Raw genomic sequence first — 22,926 nt, forward strand, 5'->3', positions numbered from 1 at the left:
ATGACTCTGAACTCGAACTAGGGGTATTTAAAGGTGAGGAGCACAACAGAAAATAGGCCTAAGCCCATTGAGCGACCGTCCGACGATTTAAGTGTGCCGCCCGGCGGTTTCCCTCAAGATCGCCCAACGTCAATCGCCATGCCTAGTCCTCGCCCTGGACTGCCCGACGGTTTAAGTGTGCCGCTGGGCGATGTATCGACTCTTCAAATCTTCAATTTCTGCTCTTTTCTTGATTCTACGACTTGTATCTTCAACTCCATTCTTCATTTTCTCAAAATAGCTACGAAACAATGCAAAACAAGCATAATATCGCTAAAAACAACTTTTGTCTCTCTATAGACTCATTTATTGAGTTTTGCTTGATTCTAGGCTCATTCCAAGTAGTAAAGGGCGTAATTTGGTCCAAATTGACATATGAAAATAATTGTCCTCAAGCAAAACAAAACAAAACTTGGCTTTATACTTTTTCATCCAATGCCTCAATAATCCCAAGGTACATGACAAAACTACTCAATTCAATATTCTCAGTGAGTTCAAAAGTAAGATGAATGCATGCTTTCAATCTAGAGATTCCACAACAGATGTTATACATTTTGAATGATCAATCCACTAAGGAAAAATGCACTCATAAAAATCAACAGTTCATACCAAGCAGATGTTTCACTCAATCACTCAAGTGTTTAAGGTGCCACTCCACTCTCTGTTGTTCACAAGTTACATGAAACAAGATTGCCATTCATCTCAAACAATCAACATCTTTACATGCAAATGCCATCAAAAGGACTTTTCCAAGGCTTGTAATGAGGTCGGGCTAACAAGAAAATCGCCCGAGCAGTTTGGAGGTTTATGGGAAACCGCCGGGTGGCACACTTGTTCCGCCAGGCGGCGGTCCGTTGGGCCTGGGCCTGTTTTCTGCTGCGCTCCTCACCTATAAATACCCCTATTGCGAGTTCAGAGTCATTCTTTTGACAGGGGAGGACGACCAGACCTAATTTTGCTCTCTGGAGAGGATCTCTTGGATGCTTAGTCTCCTTTTCATCTTTTCTAAGGTTTGCTTTTCCATTCTTCTTTTGTTTTTCATCTAGTTTCACCATGAAAATGGTGAACTAAACCCTATTGTTGTTGGGGTAAACAATGTAATCTTTTGATACTCTCTTTTATTGAAACTCTTGATTATTTATATGGTTTCCATATGTTTTGATTGTTAATTGTTGGGTTCTCATCTGTGCTTAATGCCTTTATTGTTTAACTCATTCGATAACTGATGTTTGTCTTTATTGATATGGGGGCCTACAGTAATGTCATGAACTGGTGAGTAATTTCTTGATTCTGCAATATCACCTAGGGGTAGGGGTATGACGATCAATTGCGTTTAACTTCTGCTCTATAATGTTGTATTAATTGCTAGGGGAGGCTAGGGATAACAAGCCAGTAATTAGTATTAGGCTCTTTTCGCCGAGGGATTGGGTTAAGGGTAGGCTAAGAAAGTTGCATGACAATTAATTAATCAAGCTAATAATTCAAGAGGAGTAAATAAGAGAGAGCGGATAAAGATGAAATTGTAAACCCCCAACTACTCCATTCATCCATTGTTTTCTTTTGTCAATTGAATCAATCTCTTTTGCATGTTAATATTTTTGTTCTCAATGCAAATTAATTATTTTTATTTTCAAGTCTTATTATTTTAATTCACGTGAACGAGAAAGCCTTTCGAGTCTTTTGGGAAGAACGATATTGGATTTTACCAATTATATTACTTGAACGATTTGGTAGGCTTGTCAATCCGTCAACAAGTTTTTGTCGCCGTTGCCGGGGACTCGAGGTTTATTTTTCTAGCAGTGTGGATTAATTGAATTTGACTTGGTTGCAATTATTTTTGTTTTATTTTTCTTTAACTGCGTTTTATTTTATTTTTCTGTAAAAGTGCTTTTAGGGTGTGTTTCTTGTGTATGCAGGAAACAATACATACTAGAAGCAGGAAAAACCAACAACCTCTTTTAGAAGGTTTACCAGACGGGAGGAGAGAAAGACGTCCTTCACGTGAGAGATATCTTTCTCCCAAAGCAATTTTGCAGTCTTCGCTTGAGACTTTTGCACCAGATCTTGAGGAGATGGCCAACCAACCTCCTCCTAGACGTACTTTGGGGACGTAGCAAATGCAGTAGGCCCATTGAACTTCAACAGTATTGCGGTTCCAACTGATAATGCAACAAACATGGTAATGTGTCCGACGCTCATTCAATTAGTGCAGAACAATCACTTCCATGGATTGTCGAATGAAAATCCGTAGAAGCATTTGACCATCTTTGGTGAGATTTGCAACATGGTCAAGATAATTGGAGTGTCGGACGACAAAGTTAGACTTAGTTTGTTTCCTTTCTCTCTTGGAGGAAACACAAAAGATTGGTTGAATTCTTTCCTTGAAGTAACATTCAGGACTTGGGAAGCGGTGGCACAACAATTTGTAACTAAATTCTTCCCAATTCCAAAAATTAATCAAGGGAAGCTGGAGATCTCTTCGTTCAAGCAAGGGATGGAGGGAACTCTCGGGCAAGCATGGGACAAATTTAAAGGATTATTGAGGGCAACCCAGTGCATGGGTTCGACAAGACTTCATACTTGCTTGCGTTCCTTGGAGGTTTACGTGCTCATTCCAAGATGATGTTAGATGCCTCAGTTGGAGGCAATATCCATAGAAAAACGAAAGATGAGGTGTATGACTTGATTGAAGAGATGGCCCTAAACGAAGTGTCACAAAGTGATAGGGGTATACAAAAAGGAGTACTTTTACATCTTCTTGCTGAAGACGCTGCAGTTGCTCAGAATCACCTTCTTAGCCAGAAATTGGATAAATTGACAAAGGTCCTCTCCGAACTTCCTAGGGGACCCAAAAATATTTCTCAGGCACAACAACTTTGTGACTTATGCGGTGGCGACCATATCAGTGATCAATGTGCTTTCATTAAGGAGATGCAGCAAGATGTTAGTTATATGGGAGCCCAATTTCAATACAAGCAAGGGAATTTCAACCAAGGTAATTTTAGCCAAGGTTGGAAAAATCATCCAAGTATTGGGCAGAACCAGAATAATTCATTTGGACAAATGGGTAACTTCCGGCAGCAACCTTCTCCCTTATGGCAGCAGGTAAATAGCTTGATTGAGACAGTTAGGGAACTAACTGACAGATTTGATAAATTTTTGAAAGTCTATGAGTCTCAACAAGCGAGTGATCAGGCCAACTTTAGATCACTAGAGACACAGATTGGACAACTGTCTAAGAGGGTTGAAATCACAGCGAAAAATCAATATCGGGCTAACACTGCCGTTAACCCAAAGGAGGAGTGCAAAGTTGTTACAACAAGAAGAAAAAGGAAGCCAGAGGAGGAAACAATTGAGATCAGAAGCAGTGAGGACGAAGAGGAGGAGAGGATTCATAATGAGCATAAGAAATGCGAAGAGAAGAAAACAGAAAGAGAAAAGGAGAAGGAAGATATTAAAGAATCTCTCCGCAATATTCTTAATGAGGCACCCATTAATCCTATAACATCTTCGCAAACTTCTGAATATGATGAGAGGATCAAGTACTATCTGGGAAAGTTAATTGATCTGTGTTATGAAGAAAATCAGGAGTATCTGGGAAAGAAGAACCATCCGTAGAAACTGGAGGATTCAGGAGCTTTGACCCTTCCTTGCGTCATCAATGATGTAGATTTAGGAGAAGCTATGATTGATTCAAGACCAAGCATTAATCTGATGGCTCTCATTTATTTTAAGAAGATTAGAGGGATATAATTAAAGCCTATCGAAGTGATCTTGATAGTGGCGGATGGGTCTAAGAAGAAACCAGTTGGAATGGTAGAAAATGCAATTGTTTGGATTGAGGAATTGGAATTTTTGATTGACTTTATAGTTGTGGATACGACCAATGAGGGAAAAAATTCATTAATTCTAGGAAGACCGTTTATGCGGACTTCCAAGATGGTTATACGTATCCATGATGGAGGAAAGTCAAGTATAAAAGAGCCTAAAGAAACTGTTCAGAGGGCAGTCAGGAAAGTCAAGTATAAAAGAGCCAAAAGTGACGTTGCAAAGGAAGAAAAATCCACAGGTATTAATTTCCCTTACAATTGTAATTCCTTGCAGATTCATGAGAAAAGGAAGGTGTGCAAGAAGGAATCAACTTCTTCAGAGGAAACAAGAAGTGGATTATCAACAGAAAGCTAGAAGATGAAGGAATGATGGAGGTTTGAAGACCTTACTCCAAAGTGATCAAGAAGCTAGGCCGAAGAAAAGTGAGCCAATGGGATGATGAAGATCCCAACGTGAAGAAGAAGAGTTGAAAGTGCTGGAAATCAATTTTTGTATTTTTTAGAAAAATTTTCATTTTCAGTTATTTGCACTTTTTATTTTCGTTGGAACATGTACTTTTTGAATTTTTGGGTAGCATCTACTGAGGGATGCTAAAAATTTTAAAATCCACTGAAGGATTCCAAGAAGGCACACCTACTGATGGGTGGTGGAAGGAAATGCACTTACTGACAACTGCTAAACAAGTTTGGGTCAGGCTTGTGACGTTAAACAAGCGCTACTAGGAGGCAACCTAGATTTATTCTTACACTTTTGCATTTTAAATTCCTAGAATAGGTTGAATTTTTATTTTAGTGTGTATCCTTGGCTTGAATACTTGTTCTGAAACGTTTGACTAACTGATGTGCATGATGGATCTATTTGATTATTAATTGATGTGGATGAGAATTGAGTTGCAATGCATGTTGATATTCTGTGAAATAGATGTGTGATGAATTATGATTGTGGTTATGATGCTAAGCAGGATGCATGATTGAATTTTGTGTGAGGAAGCATGTGTGTGAGATTTTGAGCTCCAGAGTTTTTGTTGCAAGCATTCATATCTCTACTCAAGTAAGTTGTGAAATTTCATTTGTTAAGTTCTTGATTTTCAAATTCTTGATGAACATGCTTAGAAATTAGGAAACTTAGGGTTTTGAGATTCTTTGCATGGATTGGGAACTGTTTTGGACCGATTAAGTTGTTTGAAATTGATTTGCCTGATAGGAATTAGCATTTGAGTGGAGATTAGGTTTGATTTGTGGAAAAATTTTGAAAACCCCTCTCACCGCCGGGCGATATGCCTTTGCCGCCGGGCGGTATTCAACCTGATGCAGACCGTCGGGCGGTTTGTTGCGATTTTGTGGTTTGTTTGCATTGTGAAAGGGAGACCCCGGGGCACCCATAGTTGTAAATTTTGTTGGGTTTGAAAGTGTTTGTTGATGCATTAACTCCTAACAATAGATTTCTGTGGTTTTTCGAAAATTGTGTTTATTGCAAAAATGGCATCAGCATCGCGCCAGATAAGAAATACTTGAGGAAAAAGGAAGATGCCAGAAAGCTCAAGAGGATTTGACTCTCAAAGATTCCTCTCCAAACAACATGAGGAGCACTTTGATACTATGCAAGAAAGGAGGTTGCTAATGGAGAGGAAGGCTTCCTTCATACCTGATTTGGCTCCTGAATTTGAAGAGGAGATTTTGAGGAGAGACTGGGAGAGGTTGACGACCTACCCTGCACCTGCCAGTGTGGAATTGGTAAAAGAATTCTACACCAACGCGGTGCCCAGAGGAGGAGTGGCTGTTGGGCGATATTTGAGCTTTGTAAGGGGGCAGACTATTAGTTATGACCCCAATACCATTAACAGTTTCTTGGGAACAGAGTGGCCAGAAGAGCAGTGCCAATATGCGGCACATGCTGGTGTGTTTGATAATGCAGCGGAAATTGAGGAGGTTGTGTGTCTTCCTGGTAGACACTTTCAACCTAACGCTAGCAGTGCACCAATGAACATTCGACGGTTGGATATGATACCCTTAGCCAGATATTGGATGGCGTTCACACTTGCCAACATCCAACCGTGCTCCCACATCTCAGATATCACGATTCACAGATTTTGTCTCATTTTCTGCTTGATGAGACAGATGGAGGTAAATATCGGCCAAATCATTGCTGACGAGATCAGGAGCTGTGCTATGACCGTTAGTAGCAGGATGCCATTGGGGCATCCATCTTTGATCAATTTTCTGTGCTAGTAGGCTGGGGTGAAGATTGCAGTTCCCACATATGAGAGACTGAGAAATACCATTGATGCAGCATATTTCAACCAGTTTTGTGTTGTGGCTGGAGTAGTAGGTGTAGCAGATGTAGCAGGGGCAGCACCTCGGAGGCGTCGTAGGAGAGCTGCAGCTCAGCTGGAGCATGTACCTGATGAGGTACCAGTTTAGCACGCGGAGCCCTTCCAGATGAGGGACATGTACATGTCCATGATGGAGGCTCGGATGGAGGCCCTTCACAGAGGGTAGGTGGCTACTACTGAGATGTGTGCACAGGTGGACTATGGACGAGTTTCATACAGCTGTGGCATGGCCTGAGCAGCAGGCACAGAGTAGTGGGTTTGGAGCATCTGGAGCTCCGAACACTGAGGAAGAAAACTTTGAGGACGCAAATGATGAGAGTGAGGAGGACTCCGATGACAGCATGGGCTGATAGTAGACATCTACTGAGGGATGTCCAAAGACAGGATTTAGTTTTTCTTTCTTTTCCTTTTGTTTTGTTTCATTTTAAGTTCTTAGAATAGGTTGGATTTTTATTTTGTTGTGTACTCTTGGCTTTAATTCTTGTTCTGAAAATGATTATTTGATGTGGATAAGAATTGAGTTGCAATGCATGTTAATATTCAGTGAAATAGATGTGGTATAATTTATGATTGTGGTCATGATGCTAGGCAGGGTGTATGAATGAATTTTGTGTGAGAAAGCATGTGTGTGAGATTTTGAGCTCCAAAGTTTTTATTGATGTATGCAATGTTCACAGGAAAACATGGATGATATTGCCTTAATCTTGATGATTGATTGAATTGCATGTGAATGTCATATGATCAAGGCCATTTTTGAAAACCCTTCTCTAGCCAAATTTTCACCAAGAGTACTTGAAAGATTATACCCTTTTTGAACCTTAGCCTTAAACAGTATGTGAACCCTTGTTCTGAAATTCTTTAACTTAAGTTGGGATGAGCTTAATTGTATGTGATGAAAAGGTTCAAGTTTGAGGTGTACGGGGAAAAAAATTGAAAAAGCAAGGAAAGGCATTGAGCTCAATTGTTGTGAAAAGAGAAAAATGAATGAGAAAAAGAAAAGAAAAGAAGAAAAGCATGAAGATGAGCTCAATGAAAAAGAAAAGAAAAAGGTAAAAAGTTGGGAATGAGAAACATTGGTGGGAGAGTTATGCTTAAATGTTGAATATTTTGTTAGCTCTCCTTACTCAAGGATTTTGCATTCTAGAAAAACCAATTTTTCTTGTTAGCCCGACCTCATTACAAGCCTTGGAAAAGTCCTTTTGATGGCATTTGCATGTAAAGATGTGTATTGTTTTAGATGAATGGAAATTTTGTTTCATGTGACTTGTGAACAATAGAGAGCTAGAGTGTCACCTTAAACACTTGAGTGATTGAGTGAAACACTTTCTTGGTATGAACTGTTGATTTTCATGAATACATTTTTGCTTAGTAGATTAGTCATTCATAATGTATAACATTTGTTGTGTAATCTCTGGATTGAAAGCATGCATGCATCATACTTTGGATTTCACTATGAATATTGAATTGAGTAGTTTTGTCATGTACCTTGGGATTGTTGAGGCATGGGATAAAAAAGTATAAAGCCAAGTTTTGTTTTGTTTTCCTTGAGGACAAGCAAAGTTCTAAGTTTGGGGTTGTTGATGAAGGTTGAAAAATAGTTATTTTCATATGTCAATTTGGACCAAATTGCGCCCTTTACTACTTGGAATGAGCCTAGAATCAAGCAAAACTCAATAAATGAGTCTGTAGAGAGTCAAAAGTTGTTTTTAGCGATTTTATGCTTGTTTTCCATTGTTTTGTAGCTATTTTGAGAAAATGAAAAATGGAGTTAAAGATACACGTCTTTGACTCAAGAAAAGAGAAGAAAAATGAACATTTGAAGAGTCGACGCATCGCCCGGCGGCACACTTAAACCACTGGGCGGTCTAGGACGAGGATTAGCCATGGAATTGACGCTGGGAGGTTCTGATGGAAACTGTCGGGCGGTGGCGATTGCCACCGGGCGGTTTCGAGGATTATGGCAAACCGCCGGGCGGCACACTTAAACCGTCGGGCGGTGGCTCACTGAGCCTGGACCTGTTTTCTAACGCGTTCCTCACCTTTAAATACCCTTATTTCGAGTTCAGAGTCATTCTTTTGACATGGGAGAACGACCAGACCTAATTTTGCTCTCTAGAGAGGATCTCTTGGATGCTTAGGCTCTTTTTCATCTTTTCTAGGGTTTTGCTTTTCCATTCTTCTTCCATTTTTCATCTAGCTTCACCATGTCTATGGTGAACTAAACCCTATTGTTGTTGGGGGAAAGAATGTAATCTTTTTGTCAATACCAAATTTCATCCGGATTAGTTTTAGGTCTTACTTTTTTATCCCAATTTTCATTCATTCATTATGTTCATTTTTTTTTTATTTTTACTATTCTACGTTTCCTACCTTATTTTCTTTTTCTTTTTCTTTTTTTTATTATTATTTGTATTTTTCTTTTCATAATTCTTATTTTTGGTTTTGTCTTTATTTATACATAATTAAGTTAGTAAAAACAAAACAAAAAACAAAAAAAACAAAATGAAACAAAAAAAAGGGAGAACAAAAGGGGACGAAAGACGTTTTGGCTGAGGCCCAATCTACAATTAAACAGAAAATCCTTTCTGCACCCCCCTATGTTTCCATTCTGCATCCCTGGCCACTTGGGCTTAGCCCAATCGTTTTTTTTTTTATTTTATTTATCATTTAACTTTTAGTTTACTACATTTTTACTTTCTATTTCATTTTTCTATTTTTTTTATTATTTTTTTTATTTTCTTTATTTATTTATTTATTTGTTTTTTTCTTTTTTTCATTTGGTTACTTACTTATTTTACTTTTAAATAGATATCTTAAAAATAAAATTTTTTTTAAGAGGTTTAAGCACACGTGCGACCATTCGCATGTTAAAAACCTTTTTCTCCTTCTTTCAAAAATAACAAAATTATTTTAAAAGGTTTAAGCACACGTGCGATCATTCGCGTCAGCCTTGTGTTAAAAACCTTTTTCTCCTTCTTTCAAAAATAACAAAAATATTTTTAAAAGGTTTAAGCACACGTGCGACCATTCGCGTCAGCCTTGTGTTAAAAACCTTTTCCTCCTTCTTTCAAAAATAACAAATATTTTAAATGGTTTAAGCAAACGTGCGACCATCCGCGTCAGTCTTGTGTCGAAAACCTTTTTTTCTTCTTCTTTCAAAAAAAAATCAACAAAAATTATAAAACATCGTGTTTTCAAAAGAATCACCCAAACGATTTAGAGAACTACGTAACCCTGATTTCTCAGTCCAACTGAGAATACTTAGGAGCAAGGTCAATCCTTGTCGGGCACAAAAAACACAAAAAAAATATTGTTTTCTTTAGAGTTTTATTTTTTAGGGGTAATTAAACATTTTGCAAACCACATCAAATTCGCGTATTTAGTTAAAGGTACTGCCTTAGGGCAGGCGTTGTGGGGGTGCTAACACCTTCCCCACACGTAACTGACTTCCGAAACCAGAATTTGGTTTTGTAGACCTTGCCTTATCATTGTACGGTTTTTCCGTAGTTTTCCAAAATAAACTATGGTGGAGGTGCTATGTCAGGGGCTATAGCTCTAGTGACCTTTGATCTTTAGGCTCAGGGAACCATCCTGGTGAGAATGCATATACTTGACTTCCAATATGAAACATTTAACCTATATTAGGGCACAAAGGGAGACATGTGTATTCCTATAACCCCCACGTTGTTTTTTTTATGAAAAAAAAAATAATGTCATTGCATCGTCATACTATACATGCATTTGTGTTAGTCATGTTATTTTCACTTCGTCATATTTTCATGCATTTTGTTCATACATCATTTGGTAACATGTTGGTTTTAGGGGAAATCACAGGTATTTGATTGATCATATACAAAATGGAAGTTGATGCAAGACCTGGTGCTACGCAACAGATCGGTTCTGCCATTTTAAGAAAGAAACCTTGACTAAAGATTCATAGGGGAAATATAACAGGACTAGTAAATTTAGGCAAGAAACTTAAGACCATAAAGAGGGAAACTTTCAAGATTAAATACGAAAATCTTTTGAGCCTATTAGAAATGGAAGTACAACTGTCTGCCATCACAACCCTAGTCCGGTACTATGACTCTTTGCTAAGGTGTTTCACCTTCCAGGACTTCCAGCTGGCGCCAACTATAGAAGAATTTGAGCATATCTTGGGCTTTCCACTAGAGGGTACCTCACCATATCAGCACTTGGAGCATCATGCCTCCATTCCTACCATTGCTGCCATTATGAAGTTGCACCCAAAAGATTTAGAAGAAAAGATGGTAACAAGGAATCAAGTGCGTGGGTTGACACAAGGATATCTTGAACTATATTTACATCATCTGGCTGATAAGGAAGAGTGGGAGGCTTTTATGGATGTGTTAGCTCTCACCATCTACGGCATCGTTTTGTTCCCCAAAATAGAAGACTTTGTGTATTACACCACTATTGATGTCTTCGTGGCAAAAAAGACGAGATCAGAGAACCCTGTAACAGTAGTCCTCGCAAATGTGTATGGGACCATGAGTTTTTGCCATGAGAGAAAGGGGAAGAAAATTTTGTGTTGCTTGCCGGCATTGTATGCATGGATGACCGCATGCATGTTTAAAGGGCCAGTTGATGTCAGGTATCCATCGGAGGATCTGTCGCACCAAGGGCTTAAAGGCAAAGGGGGCAATGAGTGGGCCCAATTCTTGGTTGGTTTGAATGAATGGAAGGTAAAGTGGCGTCTTCCTTGGCTAGAGATGAAACCATCTATCCAACATTGTGGCGACTTTCCTAACGTACCTCTCACAGGCGCTAGGTATTGTATTAACTACAACCCTGTTTTGGTCCAAAGACAGTTTGGATATCACATGAAGGGGGCGCCTTCACCAGATTATCTCACAGCCTTCTTCATCTACCATGAGGACAGACATTGTACTGAAATGTTGAGGAGAGTCAGAAGTGCCTGGGAAAATGTGGTGCGAGTAGAGAAGGACCTGAGGAGTGGGGCGATGGATAACAGGGTTAGTTATCATACTTGGATTCTGGAGAGGGTAAGAGAAGTCAAGTTGCCTTTCGAGCCCATCAATGATCAATCAGCGAGTGAAGGACCATCCCAAGCCCCAGAAAGTGAAGAGGTGAAACAGCTGAAGGTTGAGATGGAGAAATTGAGGGTGAGGAATGCTAGGTTGGAAAATGAATTACAGAAGGCTCGCAATGATTTTGTGGATATGAGGAATGATAACGAAGAAAAGTCACGGGCTTATGAAAACATTGTCAAAAGCCAGAAGGCCGAGAGAGATTATACATTCCGAGTAAAACAGGATCTTGCAGCCGCAAGTAAAGAGTTATCCATGAGGGTGAATGAGAATAATGTGGCTTTAGAAGAAGGCAGACAGTGGAAACAACTCTATGAGGAAGCCAAGAGGGATAAAAGGGAAGCCCTAAAAAGACTAAGGGAAGCGCAAGTCCAAGTGCAAGAATCGGGGCATCAAATGAAGGAAATGACTACATCATTTGAAGCGGAGTTGAATCAGGAGCGTTGGAAGTTGGCAGAGGCTGAAGGGGAGTATCGAGCCATGTTAAAGCAGATGGAGGATTACATCGAGGAGTAAGAGGAGCGATGGAGGTCAATGGAATTTGAAGAAAGGCATCAGGCCTTGATAAAGCAAATGAAAGAGCACATCGCAGAGCAAGAAACCACCGTAAAGCATTGGAAGGAAAGCTTCTATCAGTTGGCTGCTTTGGCAAATGGGGCAATTGAAGATATCCCCAGAATGGTGTCGGAAGTTGAAGCGAGTACCCACTTTTATAGCCCACCAGTAGAAATAGAGCTTTTCATTAATCACTGTAAACGGTTGATAGACGAGATGAAATCCCTCATCACTCGGGATAGGAATTGATGTATTTAGAGATCTTTATGATTTGTTTCCTTTAAGAAATGTAATGAACTTGTTTTCCTTTAAATGAAAGAGGCGGGATGTTTGTTTAGCATCTGCTTGTGCTAATTTCCATCAAGTTATGTCATTGTGATTCTGTGATTTCCCCCTATCACTAGCATGCATCATGTTTTCTTTAGCATGTTTCATTTTTCATCTAATTAATTAAAATAATAAAGCAGTACGAGTGAGAAAAAACGACGACAAGATTTCCACAACATCCCTACTGGACCCGGGCAAATTCAAAAGCCATGGCAAGCTGGGAGGAGTCACAGGAGTCTCTCAAAGCGGATGTTGGCCAGTTGAAAGACCATATCGGCCAGATCTTGGCGGCACTTGAATCCATGAAGACTACTGGAGAGTCTTCATCTGCGCATGTTGAGGGGAATGCTCACCCTTATCCCCCAATGTTCAACGCTGCGAGACAGTCAGTCCCTTTCCCATTTTATGGTTTACCTCCGGGTTACACTCCTCCTGTAGGAGAGTACTTAGAAGCTGAGCACGCTTCATTCTCGTTTCCCGCGACTGTCAATATACCACCATTCGGCACTCAGGGACCTGTCTTATTGTCGGCTCCCATGGTGGGTACGGGAATGAACGGAACAACACAACTGATGGAATTCGGGTGACCCTAGTACCACATATGGTTGGTAAGGAGGATTCTTCAGCCGGAGCTGCACCGCACGCCACGGTGGTTGGGGGATTTAGTAGTCTCGTTGGAGCTACGGGTAGGTTGGAGAGTCTGGAGGCGAGAATGAGAGCTATCGAGGGGGTCGAAAATTACGGGTTTGGAGATGCGGCCAGATTGAGTTTGGTTTCGGGCTTGAAAATCCCACCTAAGTTCAAGGCGCCGGAGTTTGAAAAGTATAAGGGCAACACTTGCCCTAAAAGCCATGTGACCATGTACTGAAGAAAGATGGCTGCGTATGCTCATGATGAGCCGTTACTCATCCACGTATTTTAGGAAAGTTTGGCTGGGGTAGCATTGAACTGGTACACCCACCTGGAGCTATCTCGAATTCGTTGTTGGGCGGATCTAGTTGACGCCTTCGTGAAACAATATGTATACAACACTCATGTTGCTCCGGACCGGCTGCAGCTACAGAATATGACTAAGAAGGATAATGAAACCTTCAAAGAGTATGCCCAACGATGGAGTGAGTTGGCTGCGCAAGTTGAGCCACCGCTGTTTGATAAGGAGATGGTGTCGGTGTTCGTAAACACACTCCAGCCGCCATTTTATGAGCATATGGTTGGGAATGTAATTGTAAATTTTGCTGACACCATCATAATTGGTGAGAGGATAGAAATCGGTTTGAAAAATGGGAAGATAGCATATGGCCCACTTGCAGCTACAAACTACAAAAAGCCCAGCTTCAATCAGGGAAAGAAGAAAGAGGGGGAGGTACATGCAGCGTCGATAATGCCTGTGTGGAGAGGACGAGCTCCCAATCCTAATTATCGAGCATACTTATACCCACCTCCTTATGCTGTTAACGCCTCGTTTGCTCATTAAACTAGGCCTCAACAATAACAAGCGTATTATCCACCGTAGCGTATCCCAACCGAAGCTTCAAGACCGACCGCAAACATGGGCTCAAATCTGAATGTGGGTCAAAAAAACAACCCGAGAGGAAATCAATTTGTTAGGTTCACCCCAATTCCTATGACCTACACTGAATTGTTACCTAACCTAGTCAAAAAGGGCTTGGTCACCATTTGCCCGATGAAGCTTGTACAGCCGCCGTACCCTAGGGGTTATGACGCAAATGCCAGGTGTTGTTATCATGCGGGAGGCGTTGGTCACTCGACCGAAGGATGTATGGCTCTCAAATACAAAGTTCAGGCTCTGATAAACTCGGGTTGGTTAAAGTTTCAAGAAGACCAGCCCAGCGTCGATACTAATCCATTGTCCGGGCACGGGAGTTCCTCGACGAATGCCATTGAGGTTGAAAACCATGATCTGATAAGAGATGTAGGCGAAGTAAGAAGTTCTAGGAGATTTATCTTGGAAGCTTTGTTGAAGAAGGGCCTAGTGAAGGGCGATTATGATCTGGGTATAGCGTGCGCACTCCATCCGGAGGCCGGGCACTCTATTGAGGAATGTATGGAATTCGAGATTTTTCTGCAAGACTTACTTGATAGAAATCTGATGCAAGTGTGCCACAAGGTCAGAGAAGAAGAAGTATTTACACAAACTGGTGGAGAATCTGATGTGACTTTGCCTGAACCTTTGGTGATCCATTTCACTAGAACCACCCTTGCACTAGTAATTGAAGGAAATCCGTCTATTGTCATCCGAGTGCCAACTCCTTTCCCTTATAAGAATGAGAAAGTCGTCTCGTGGAGGTATGGGGCAACTGCATTAGATGAGGGAAAGGATGCAAATCCGACTGTGGAAAACATATCAGGCATTGGTGGAATGACCAGAAGTAGTCGAATCTTTACATCACCAGAATTGGCAGGAGAAAGAACCAATGATAGGGAAGCAACAATGGCTGCAAAAGCGAAGGAGTTCTTGAAGGGGAAGAACGTGGAGGCCAAAAAGGCCCCCGACAAAGAGGAGAAGAGGGAAATATTTGAAGAAGAGGCTGGTGAATTCCTAAAGTTCATACAACAGAGTGAGTACAAAGTGGTGGAACAGTTGAACCGCATGCTTGCCCGGATCTCCATGCTAGAATTACTCATGCATTCTGCTTCCCACCGAAAGTTGTTGATGAAGATACTCTGTGAGGCTCATGTGGAGCAAGGTATTTCTCTGAACAAGTTCGAGGGCATTGTTCGTAACATCGTTGCTAATAATTACCTCACCTTCACTGATGAAGAGATTTTTACCTTTTGAAGGGATAGGTCATAACAAAGCCCTTCATGTTTCTGTGAAATGCCTGGATCATGTGATAGCACGTGTCTTAGTGGATAATGGATCCTCCCTGAATGTCATGCCAAAAGCAACCTTGGAGAAGCTACCCAGTGACGGAATGCATATGAAGCCGAGCTCTATGATTGTGAGAGCCTTCGATGGTAGTAAAAGGGAAGTGATCGGAGAGGTAGAAAAGCCAGTCCAAGTCGGTCCGTGTGTCTTTCAAGTGACATTCCAAGTCATGGACATCCTCCTGTCCTATAGTTGTCTGTTGGGTCGCCCATGGATCCATTCTGCAGGGGTTGTGCCTTCTACACTACACCAAAAGTTGAAGTATGTTATGGGAGATAAGCTAGTGATAGTGGCAGGAGAGGAGGATATCCTAATGAGTGGACCATCATCCACCCATTATATTGAGGCGGCTGAGGAAGCTCTCGAGACAGCTTTCCAATCTCTGGAGATCGTGGGAAATACCTATGTGCATGGGAAGGGTTTAGGCAAGTATGGATAGGGGCGAACATTCCCTCTGGATGTTGTCGAGAACAAGAATAGGTATGGCCTGGGATACAAGCCCACCAAGGAGGACAGGAGAAGGCTGATAGAAGAAAAGAGAGAGCGCAGTCTGGCTCGAGTGGAAAGACGGGAGCCCAAGGTGGGAAGAATTCGTATCTGTGACCTAAAGGAGAGCTTTTCGCAGTGCTGGTTGGGTTAACTCTGGCCACATAGCAACAGTGGGAGATGAAGATGGATCGGAAGGCTCCAGTTTCGTGTGGGCCTGCTCCTCGGATGCACGACTCGACAACTGGAAGATGCTGGATTTGCCCGTGATGCTTAATTTGAATGAGATGTAATAACTTTAATTAATCCTATAACTTTACCCAGGGCTTTAGGATTCATGACTTATGGGTTGACGCTTTTAGTTTGTTATGCTCAGCGCGATAATCAAAGTGTGTTTGTTTGTGTTTTATCATCATTTTGCATTCTTCATCGTTGTTTTGTTTATTTATTTCTTTTTCGCAAACTTAAATAATGCAGATATGACAATGAGTGTTTTGAAAATAATTATGTCGATATTCCTGATTTTGGGCACCCTATCAATAATACGGAAAATGATTGTGATGATGACCTGGAACCCCCTCCTGAACTGTTAAGACTAGTGGAACAAGAGTCTAAAGAAATAAAACCTCACCAGGAAGATGTTGAAGTACTCAATTTGGGGGATGAGGATGAGGTAAAGGAGGTGAAGATCGGTACAACCATGAAGGAAGAAGTGAAAGAAAAGTTGTGTGTCTTATTGAGGGAGTTCAGGGACGTATTTTCTTGGTCTTACAATGACATGCCACGCCTCGATACAGATATTGTGCAACACAAGCTCCCACTCAAGCCGGAATGCCCACCGGTAAAGCAAAAGCTAAGAAGAATGAAACCAAAAATGTCCTTGAAGATCAAAGAGGAGGTACAAAAGCAATTCGATGCAAGGTTTCTAGTTGTGGCGAGATACCCAGAATGGGTAGCAAACATTGTACCGGTTGATGGGTGTCGCCGCCCATACAAATTTGATGTGCATTTTAAAGTGCAGTAACTAGGGAATGACCCCTAGGTCGTCTCCCAAAGACCAATTTTTGCGGTTCAGAATTTTGTCAAACACAAAAAGGGGGGTTTTGAAACTGATTTTTGCTAAAGCAAATAACTAAATTAAAATAAAAATTAAAAATAACCCAACTTGCAATTCCAATTAATTCAAATCAAGGAAATAATCAACCATGGTTTATCTTTACCAAGCACGTGACCAAGTGGTTTTCTCCAAGAAAGCAAAATTGATAAAATTAAAATCGTCAATCTCTTCTCTACAGCAACACCCACGGCTACTATTTCCAGCCTCAAAGCCTGTAAGTTGACACTGCAACCGGTCCCAAGAAAGTTATGCCATGTTTTCTCTTCATCATGCATCTAACACTCTTCCACAAATAAGACAAGTTAATGCTTCTCTACCCCCTATTGGGAACCGTGAATTCAAAATAAAATTGCTGCAGCTAAATCCATGATATCATTTGCAAAGAGCAAGCTTGACACGTCCAATCACCGGACCCACAATAGTTTTCATTCCATAAATGCTTCAAACATTTATAAGAATTCAGTGCATAACGTGTAAAGAAAAAGTATAATTCTTGCTTCCTCCCATTATCACAGCAACGCACACTCATTCAAAAACAATTGCTCTTCAAAAACCACATTCCTCCTAACTAGACCATGGTAACAGCTCTAAAGAAAGCAACCAACCAATTCCAAATAAAAATAGAATAGAACTAAGAGCCTTTCAAAAGTCAAAGCTGAAGTGACTACTCTTCAATTTTCAGTTGACGGAATCCCATAGCATCAATCAATGAAACTACCGTGACACTCTCCAATTAAGGTTGAAATTCTTTCCTACAAAATGAAAGCTTTTCATCTAAGTATAAAACACGTGGCCTAGTAGCATTGATTTGATGAGACCTTTCAGCATGAGAGAATTAAAACGTGATACATTCTCCCTGAACACGTTCAGCCCTCAAACCCAGAGTTGAATGCACATGTTACTCTACTCTTCAATTTCAATCTTTTCCAAGTTTCATTTGAGTAAAATAAAAATAAGAACTACTTATGTCATCCTTTTCCAGCTGCCGAAACTTCCCCTCCATACAGCATTTGGCAACCTGCGTTTTTTACTGAAAAGGGGGGTAGCCTTCTGATCACGTAAATTATTTCAAGAAAGCTAGTGCTTCCCAAGGCAAGGAAATAAACCAGCGGCTTCAATCTCAACAGGACTACACTAATCAACACTGCAGCTCATGAAAACAAAAATGCTAAGAAAACGAAAAATAATTTTCATTTAACCATCCAAGGACAACGTTCCAGCACCAAAGGAAAACCGAGAGAGAGCTCCCAAAAAATTCCACACCGAGCGTGACGGTTGTCTCTCCCTATGGTCCGAGAATTCTCTGTCCAAAAAAACTAGGGTGGGGTCCACCCAAACCCTAAAGCTATGACAAGTTTTTTTTACAACTTGGGCTTGCCTACACTACCAAAAATTGGCCCAAAATCCAAAAACCTAAGTCTACAAATTCTAAAACACTAGATTAAAGTTTAATTAACTCTAAAAAGAAATTGTAAAAAATTCTTCAATTGCTTGTGCCCTTCCAAAAGTCTCCCAGTGTATTTCCAAAATTTGCCCTGAAAATAGAAATAGGAATAATTAAGCTCAAATAATTCAAATTAATTAAAATATGAATTATTGGTCTAATTAAGCCCAAATGGTGAAAATGACACAATAATTAACAATTCGGCGCGAAAAACCAAGTTAATGGTATAAAATATCGACTCATCACCGGTGCCTAAGAAGGATGGTAAAGTTCGGATGTGTGTCGATTATCGTGATTTGAATCGCGCAAGCCCAAAAGATAATTTCCCATTACCACACATCCACACCCTAGTTGATAATACAACCAAGTATTCACTGTTTCCGTTCATGGATGGTTTTTCGGGGTATAATCAGATCCAGATGGCACTAGAAGATACGGAAAAGATGACTTTTATTACATTGTGGGGCACGTTTTGTTATAAGGTGATGTCTTTCGGACTCAAGAATGCTGGGGCTACATATCATAGGGCGATGGTGGCACTTTTTCATGATATGATGCACAAGGAGATTGAAGTTTATGTGGACGACATGATTGCGAAGTCCGAATCAGAAGACAAACACATCCTCAACTTGAGAAAGTTATTCGAGAGATTGAGAAAGTATAAGCTCAGGCTGAATCCCGCAAATGTTCATTTGGAGTGAAATCCAGGAAATTGTTGGGCTTTATTATCAGCCAAAGGAGGATAGAGGTGGATCCTGAGAAAGTACGAGCGATAATGGAAATGCCTGCGCCTAAAACGGAAAAAGAAGTTCGAGGGTTTTTGGGTAGATTGAATTATATTGCTAGATTCATCTCCCAATTAATCGCTACTTGTGAACCACTGTTCAGGTTGTTACGAAAGAATCAGGCTGTGGTGTGGAATGAAGATTGTCAGGCCGCTTTTGAGAGAGTCAAACAATACTTATAGGACCCTCCTGTATTACGTCCACCAGAACCAGGAAGACCACTCATTTTGTATTTGAATGTATTGGACAAGTCAATGGGTTGTGTATTAGGTCAGCATGATGAGGATGGAAAAAGAGAGCACGCTATATATTACTTGAGCAAGAAATTCACTGACTGCGAACAACGATATTCATCGTTGGAGCGGACTTGCTACGCATTGGCATGGGCCGCTCATCGCTTAAGGCAATACATGTTAAGTCATTCCACATGGTTGATATCCAAGATGGATCCTATCAAGTATATTTTTGAAAAGCCTGCTCTTACTGGAAGGATATCTCGATGGCAGATGTTATTGTCAGAATACGACATCGTATATGTTACTCAGAAATCTGTTAAGGGTAGCGCACTAGCAGAATACCTGGCTCATCAACCCCTTTGTGATTATCAACCAATTCAACCTAAACTTCCCGATGAGGATATCATGGCTTTATTCAAAGAGAACAAAGAAGACAGAAACGAAAAAGCATGGATAGTGTTATTCGATGGAGCCTCGAATGTGATGGGGCATGGAATAGGGGCAGTGCTTATCTCCCCAGAGCGTCAGTATATACCAATGACGACAAGGTTGTGTTTTAGCTGCACGAATAACATTGCTAAATATGAAGCATGTGCCATGGGTATTCTAGCAGCAATTGAGTCTAAGGCAAAAATTCTGGACCTGTATGGAGATTCAGCTTTGGTCATCCATCAATTGAAAGGAGAATGGGAAACTAGGGATACAAAATTAATTCCCTACCAAGCTTACATCAGGGGATTAATGGAGTATTTTGATTCCATCACATTTAACCATATACCGCGAGAAGATAATCAATTAGCAGATGCATTGGCTACCTTATCGTCAATGTTTGAGGTTGATCAAGATGCAGAATTACCAAGAATCAAAATGAAAAGCCATGCAGAGCAAGCATATTGCCACTTCATTGAGGAGGAGTTAGACGGTAAACCTTGGTACTTTGATATCAAGTGTTATCTTAAAACCCGAGAATACCTTGAGGATGCGTCTGAAAACGATAAAAGAGCACTAAGAAGGTTGGCTGGCAGTTTTAACTTAACTGGGGATGTTTTATAAAAGAGAAACCATGACATGGTTCTCCTCATATGTGTGGATGCAAAGGAAGCCGAGTTAATATTGAAAGAAGTGCACGAAGGTACATTTGGTACACACATGAATGGACATTCGATGGCTAGGAAGATCTTAAGAGCTGGTTACTTCTGGTTGACCATGGAAAACGATTGTTGCATACACGTGAGAAAGTGTGAGAAATGTCAGATATATGCAGATAATATCAATGTGCCACCCACTGCTCTGAACGTGTTGTCTACACCATGGCCATTTTCGATGTGGGGAATAGATTTCATCGGAGCTATAGAGCCAAAAGCGTCAAATGGACATTGTTTTATACTACTCGCAATCGATTACTTCACCAAGTGGGTTGAGGCTGCTTCGTATGCCAACGTGACTAGAAAGGTTGTGGCTAGATTCATAAAGAAGGAGTTGATCTGTAGGTATGGGCTACCTAACAAGATCATCACTGATAACGCTACCAACCTGAACAATTAGATGATGGCGGAGTTATGTGAGGAATTCAAAATTCACCACCATAATTCCTCTCCTTATCGTCCAAAGATGAATGGGGCAGTAGAGGCTGCTAACAAGAACATCAAGAAGATTGTGCAGAAGATGGTGGTCACCTACAAGGATTGGCACAAAATGCTTCCTTTCGCTTTGCACGGATACCGCACATCGGTAGGAACATCAACTAGGGCCACGGTGTTCTCGCTAGTGTATGGGATGGAAGCGGTACTTCCATTTGAGGTTGAAATTCCCTCCTTAGGCGTGTTAATGGAAACTAAGTTAGAGGAAGCTGAGTGGGTTCAAACCCGGTTCGACCAACTCAACCTTATATCCTTGTCTTCAATCATCTCACAACGGTAGTAGTTTCCTGTGATGAATATTTGTCTAACGACATCTTCGGCAGTGTATTTGAGAAAAAAAGAGTCCTAAATGTCTTTTGCTTCCTTGTAGGAACAATATACATATAATAAATCATTAGAAAGTACACTAAGCAAAGTGTGTCGACATACCTTTTTCGCGTAAGTCCACTCTTCAACTAGTTTTACGTTTGGAGGAATAATGGAATCGGGCTTTGGAGATGAAAGATCAACAACAACTCCATACATGCCTAAAAGAATGGACACACGTTCTTACCAACACCGAAATTTGTCCAAAGAAAACCTTGACTTTTGATAAGTCAAAAAGTGATTTCGTGAAGATCGTCTGAGTTCTAAAAACAATGGTTTGGCTCTCCAAAGTCATGTTGCAGATGTCAGCCATAAGTCCTTAAGATTGTTGTATGAAAGATGTCAACATCATGAACAATATTTCCTTAGGCGTGTAGTTTCATTGTCCTTAAGGACTTATCTGCGGTGTGCTAAGAAAAAGGTAGGCTTCTTGGTGGGTTTTCAAAATTAGAGTCTTTTCGAAATCTTTATAAAACTTTACAAACTTTCTTGAATCGCAAATAATAGAAAATTAAGTGTAGCAGAAAAACGAAGTTGACTAGAAGAATTGTAAAGTCGACTGAATGTAAAAGAGTAGGGATAGTGAATTCAAACGTAGGTTTTTATATTGGTTCGGTCTCAATGCCTACATCCAATGTCCTTCCAATACTAGGAAGCAAATGCACTATAATGGTCAAGGTTTTTATAGCAAGGCTTTAATAGAAGACCTCAATGTAAAAAATATAAAACACCTCTCTAACCCTCTAACCAAAATATACACAACAACAATACAACAAGATATCCCCTATCTTGCAATCCAAAACCCACTATGAACAATCCTCAAAGTGTACCAAACTCCACGAGTCCAACCCTTGTAGTCACAATAGGTAACAACAATCACCATGGATGCCAACAAGAACCTTGATCAACCAAGAAGGACCTCAATGTGCATATTCTGATTAAGCAGCATGTGCAGCACAGTCCTCCTTTAGAAACTCCTAAAAGAAAGATCACAATCTGTTGAGATTGTTGAAAATACAAACTCTATATCAAACTAGTTTTTGATGATGACAACACACTTCTTAATTAGAGTACATATGTTCCAGTTTACATGTTCAACTGATAATACTATACTGATTTGAACAATGCTTTTAGTTGAACATGTTTTGTTGATTTGCATGTATGTTCCTATGATTGATTATGTGTTACATGTATGGAACATGCTTGTATTGAAATGTGTGTTAAAATGATTTTGATTACTTCTGCACATTTCTGAAGAAAAGCTCACAAGTATTTTTATGAACTTATATTTGTTGTGACAAAGGTCTGGTTCAGTCGACTACACTGGTAATGGATTCGACTAAGCTAAAATCTTTATACAGATTTTGTGAACATGTGCTTGATGAGATATTGTGTTGAAAGGAATTTCATAGTGATTTTTAAAGTGTCAGTTGACAGTGCGGAACACCTATTCGACTGTGTTGTTGTTAATTTTGCAATTCTGTTATGCCTACTTGCTCCATCGACAATATTTTCAAAAGTTAGTTAGGATTGACTAACTGGTTCAATTGTCATGAATGTGCATTGATTTGGTTGACTGAGGAGCCTTTATGTTGACTGTCTGTTATAACTGTTTTAACACAATCGACTAGATTTGTAGGCTATTCGACTGAGAATGACAAGAAACCTATAAATAGAACAGAACACGAATTGTTCTGAGACTTTTGTGATCTAACATTTTCATTGTCCTCTGTCAGAGAAAATTCTCAGTTTAGGAAGCTCCAAGAATTCTCCAAGAAGACGGTGGTGATCTTTCTTGAGAGAGAT

The 22,926-nt window shown here is 40.3% G+C and overlaps 1 protein-coding gene and 1 pseudogene across 1 annotated transcript; both read left to right on the forward strand.

Annotated features, from left to right (window-relative positions):
• The first annotated feature begins 10,242 nt into the window (after positions 1-10,242).
• LOC106760779 lies at positions 10,243-11,790 on the forward strand. The gene has a single exon (XM_014644207.1). It carries the CDS (start codon positions 10,243-10,245, stop codon positions 11,788-11,790), a length of 1,548 nt encoding a protein of 515 aa, XP_014499693.1.
• Positions 11,791-12,757: 967 nt separating this feature from the next.
• Positions 12,758-21,034, forward strand: LOC106760788 (annotated as a pseudogene).
• Positions 21,035-22,926: the final 1,892 nt, after the last annotated feature.

The sequence above is a fragment of the Vigna radiata genome, chromosome 1, assembly GCF_000741045.1.
Source record: "Vigna radiata var. radiata cultivar VC1973A chromosome 1, Vradiata_ver6, whole genome shotgun sequence".
NCBI classification, from domain to species: domain Eukaryota; kingdom Viridiplantae; phylum Streptophyta; class Magnoliopsida; order Fabales; family Fabaceae; genus Vigna; species Vigna radiata.

What these genes read in the sequence shown, in the direction of transcription:
- LOC106760779 (XM_014644207.1), top strand. Translation starts at nt 10,243, where the DNA reads ATGGAAGTACAACTGTCTGCCATCACAACCCTAGTCCGGTACTATGAC.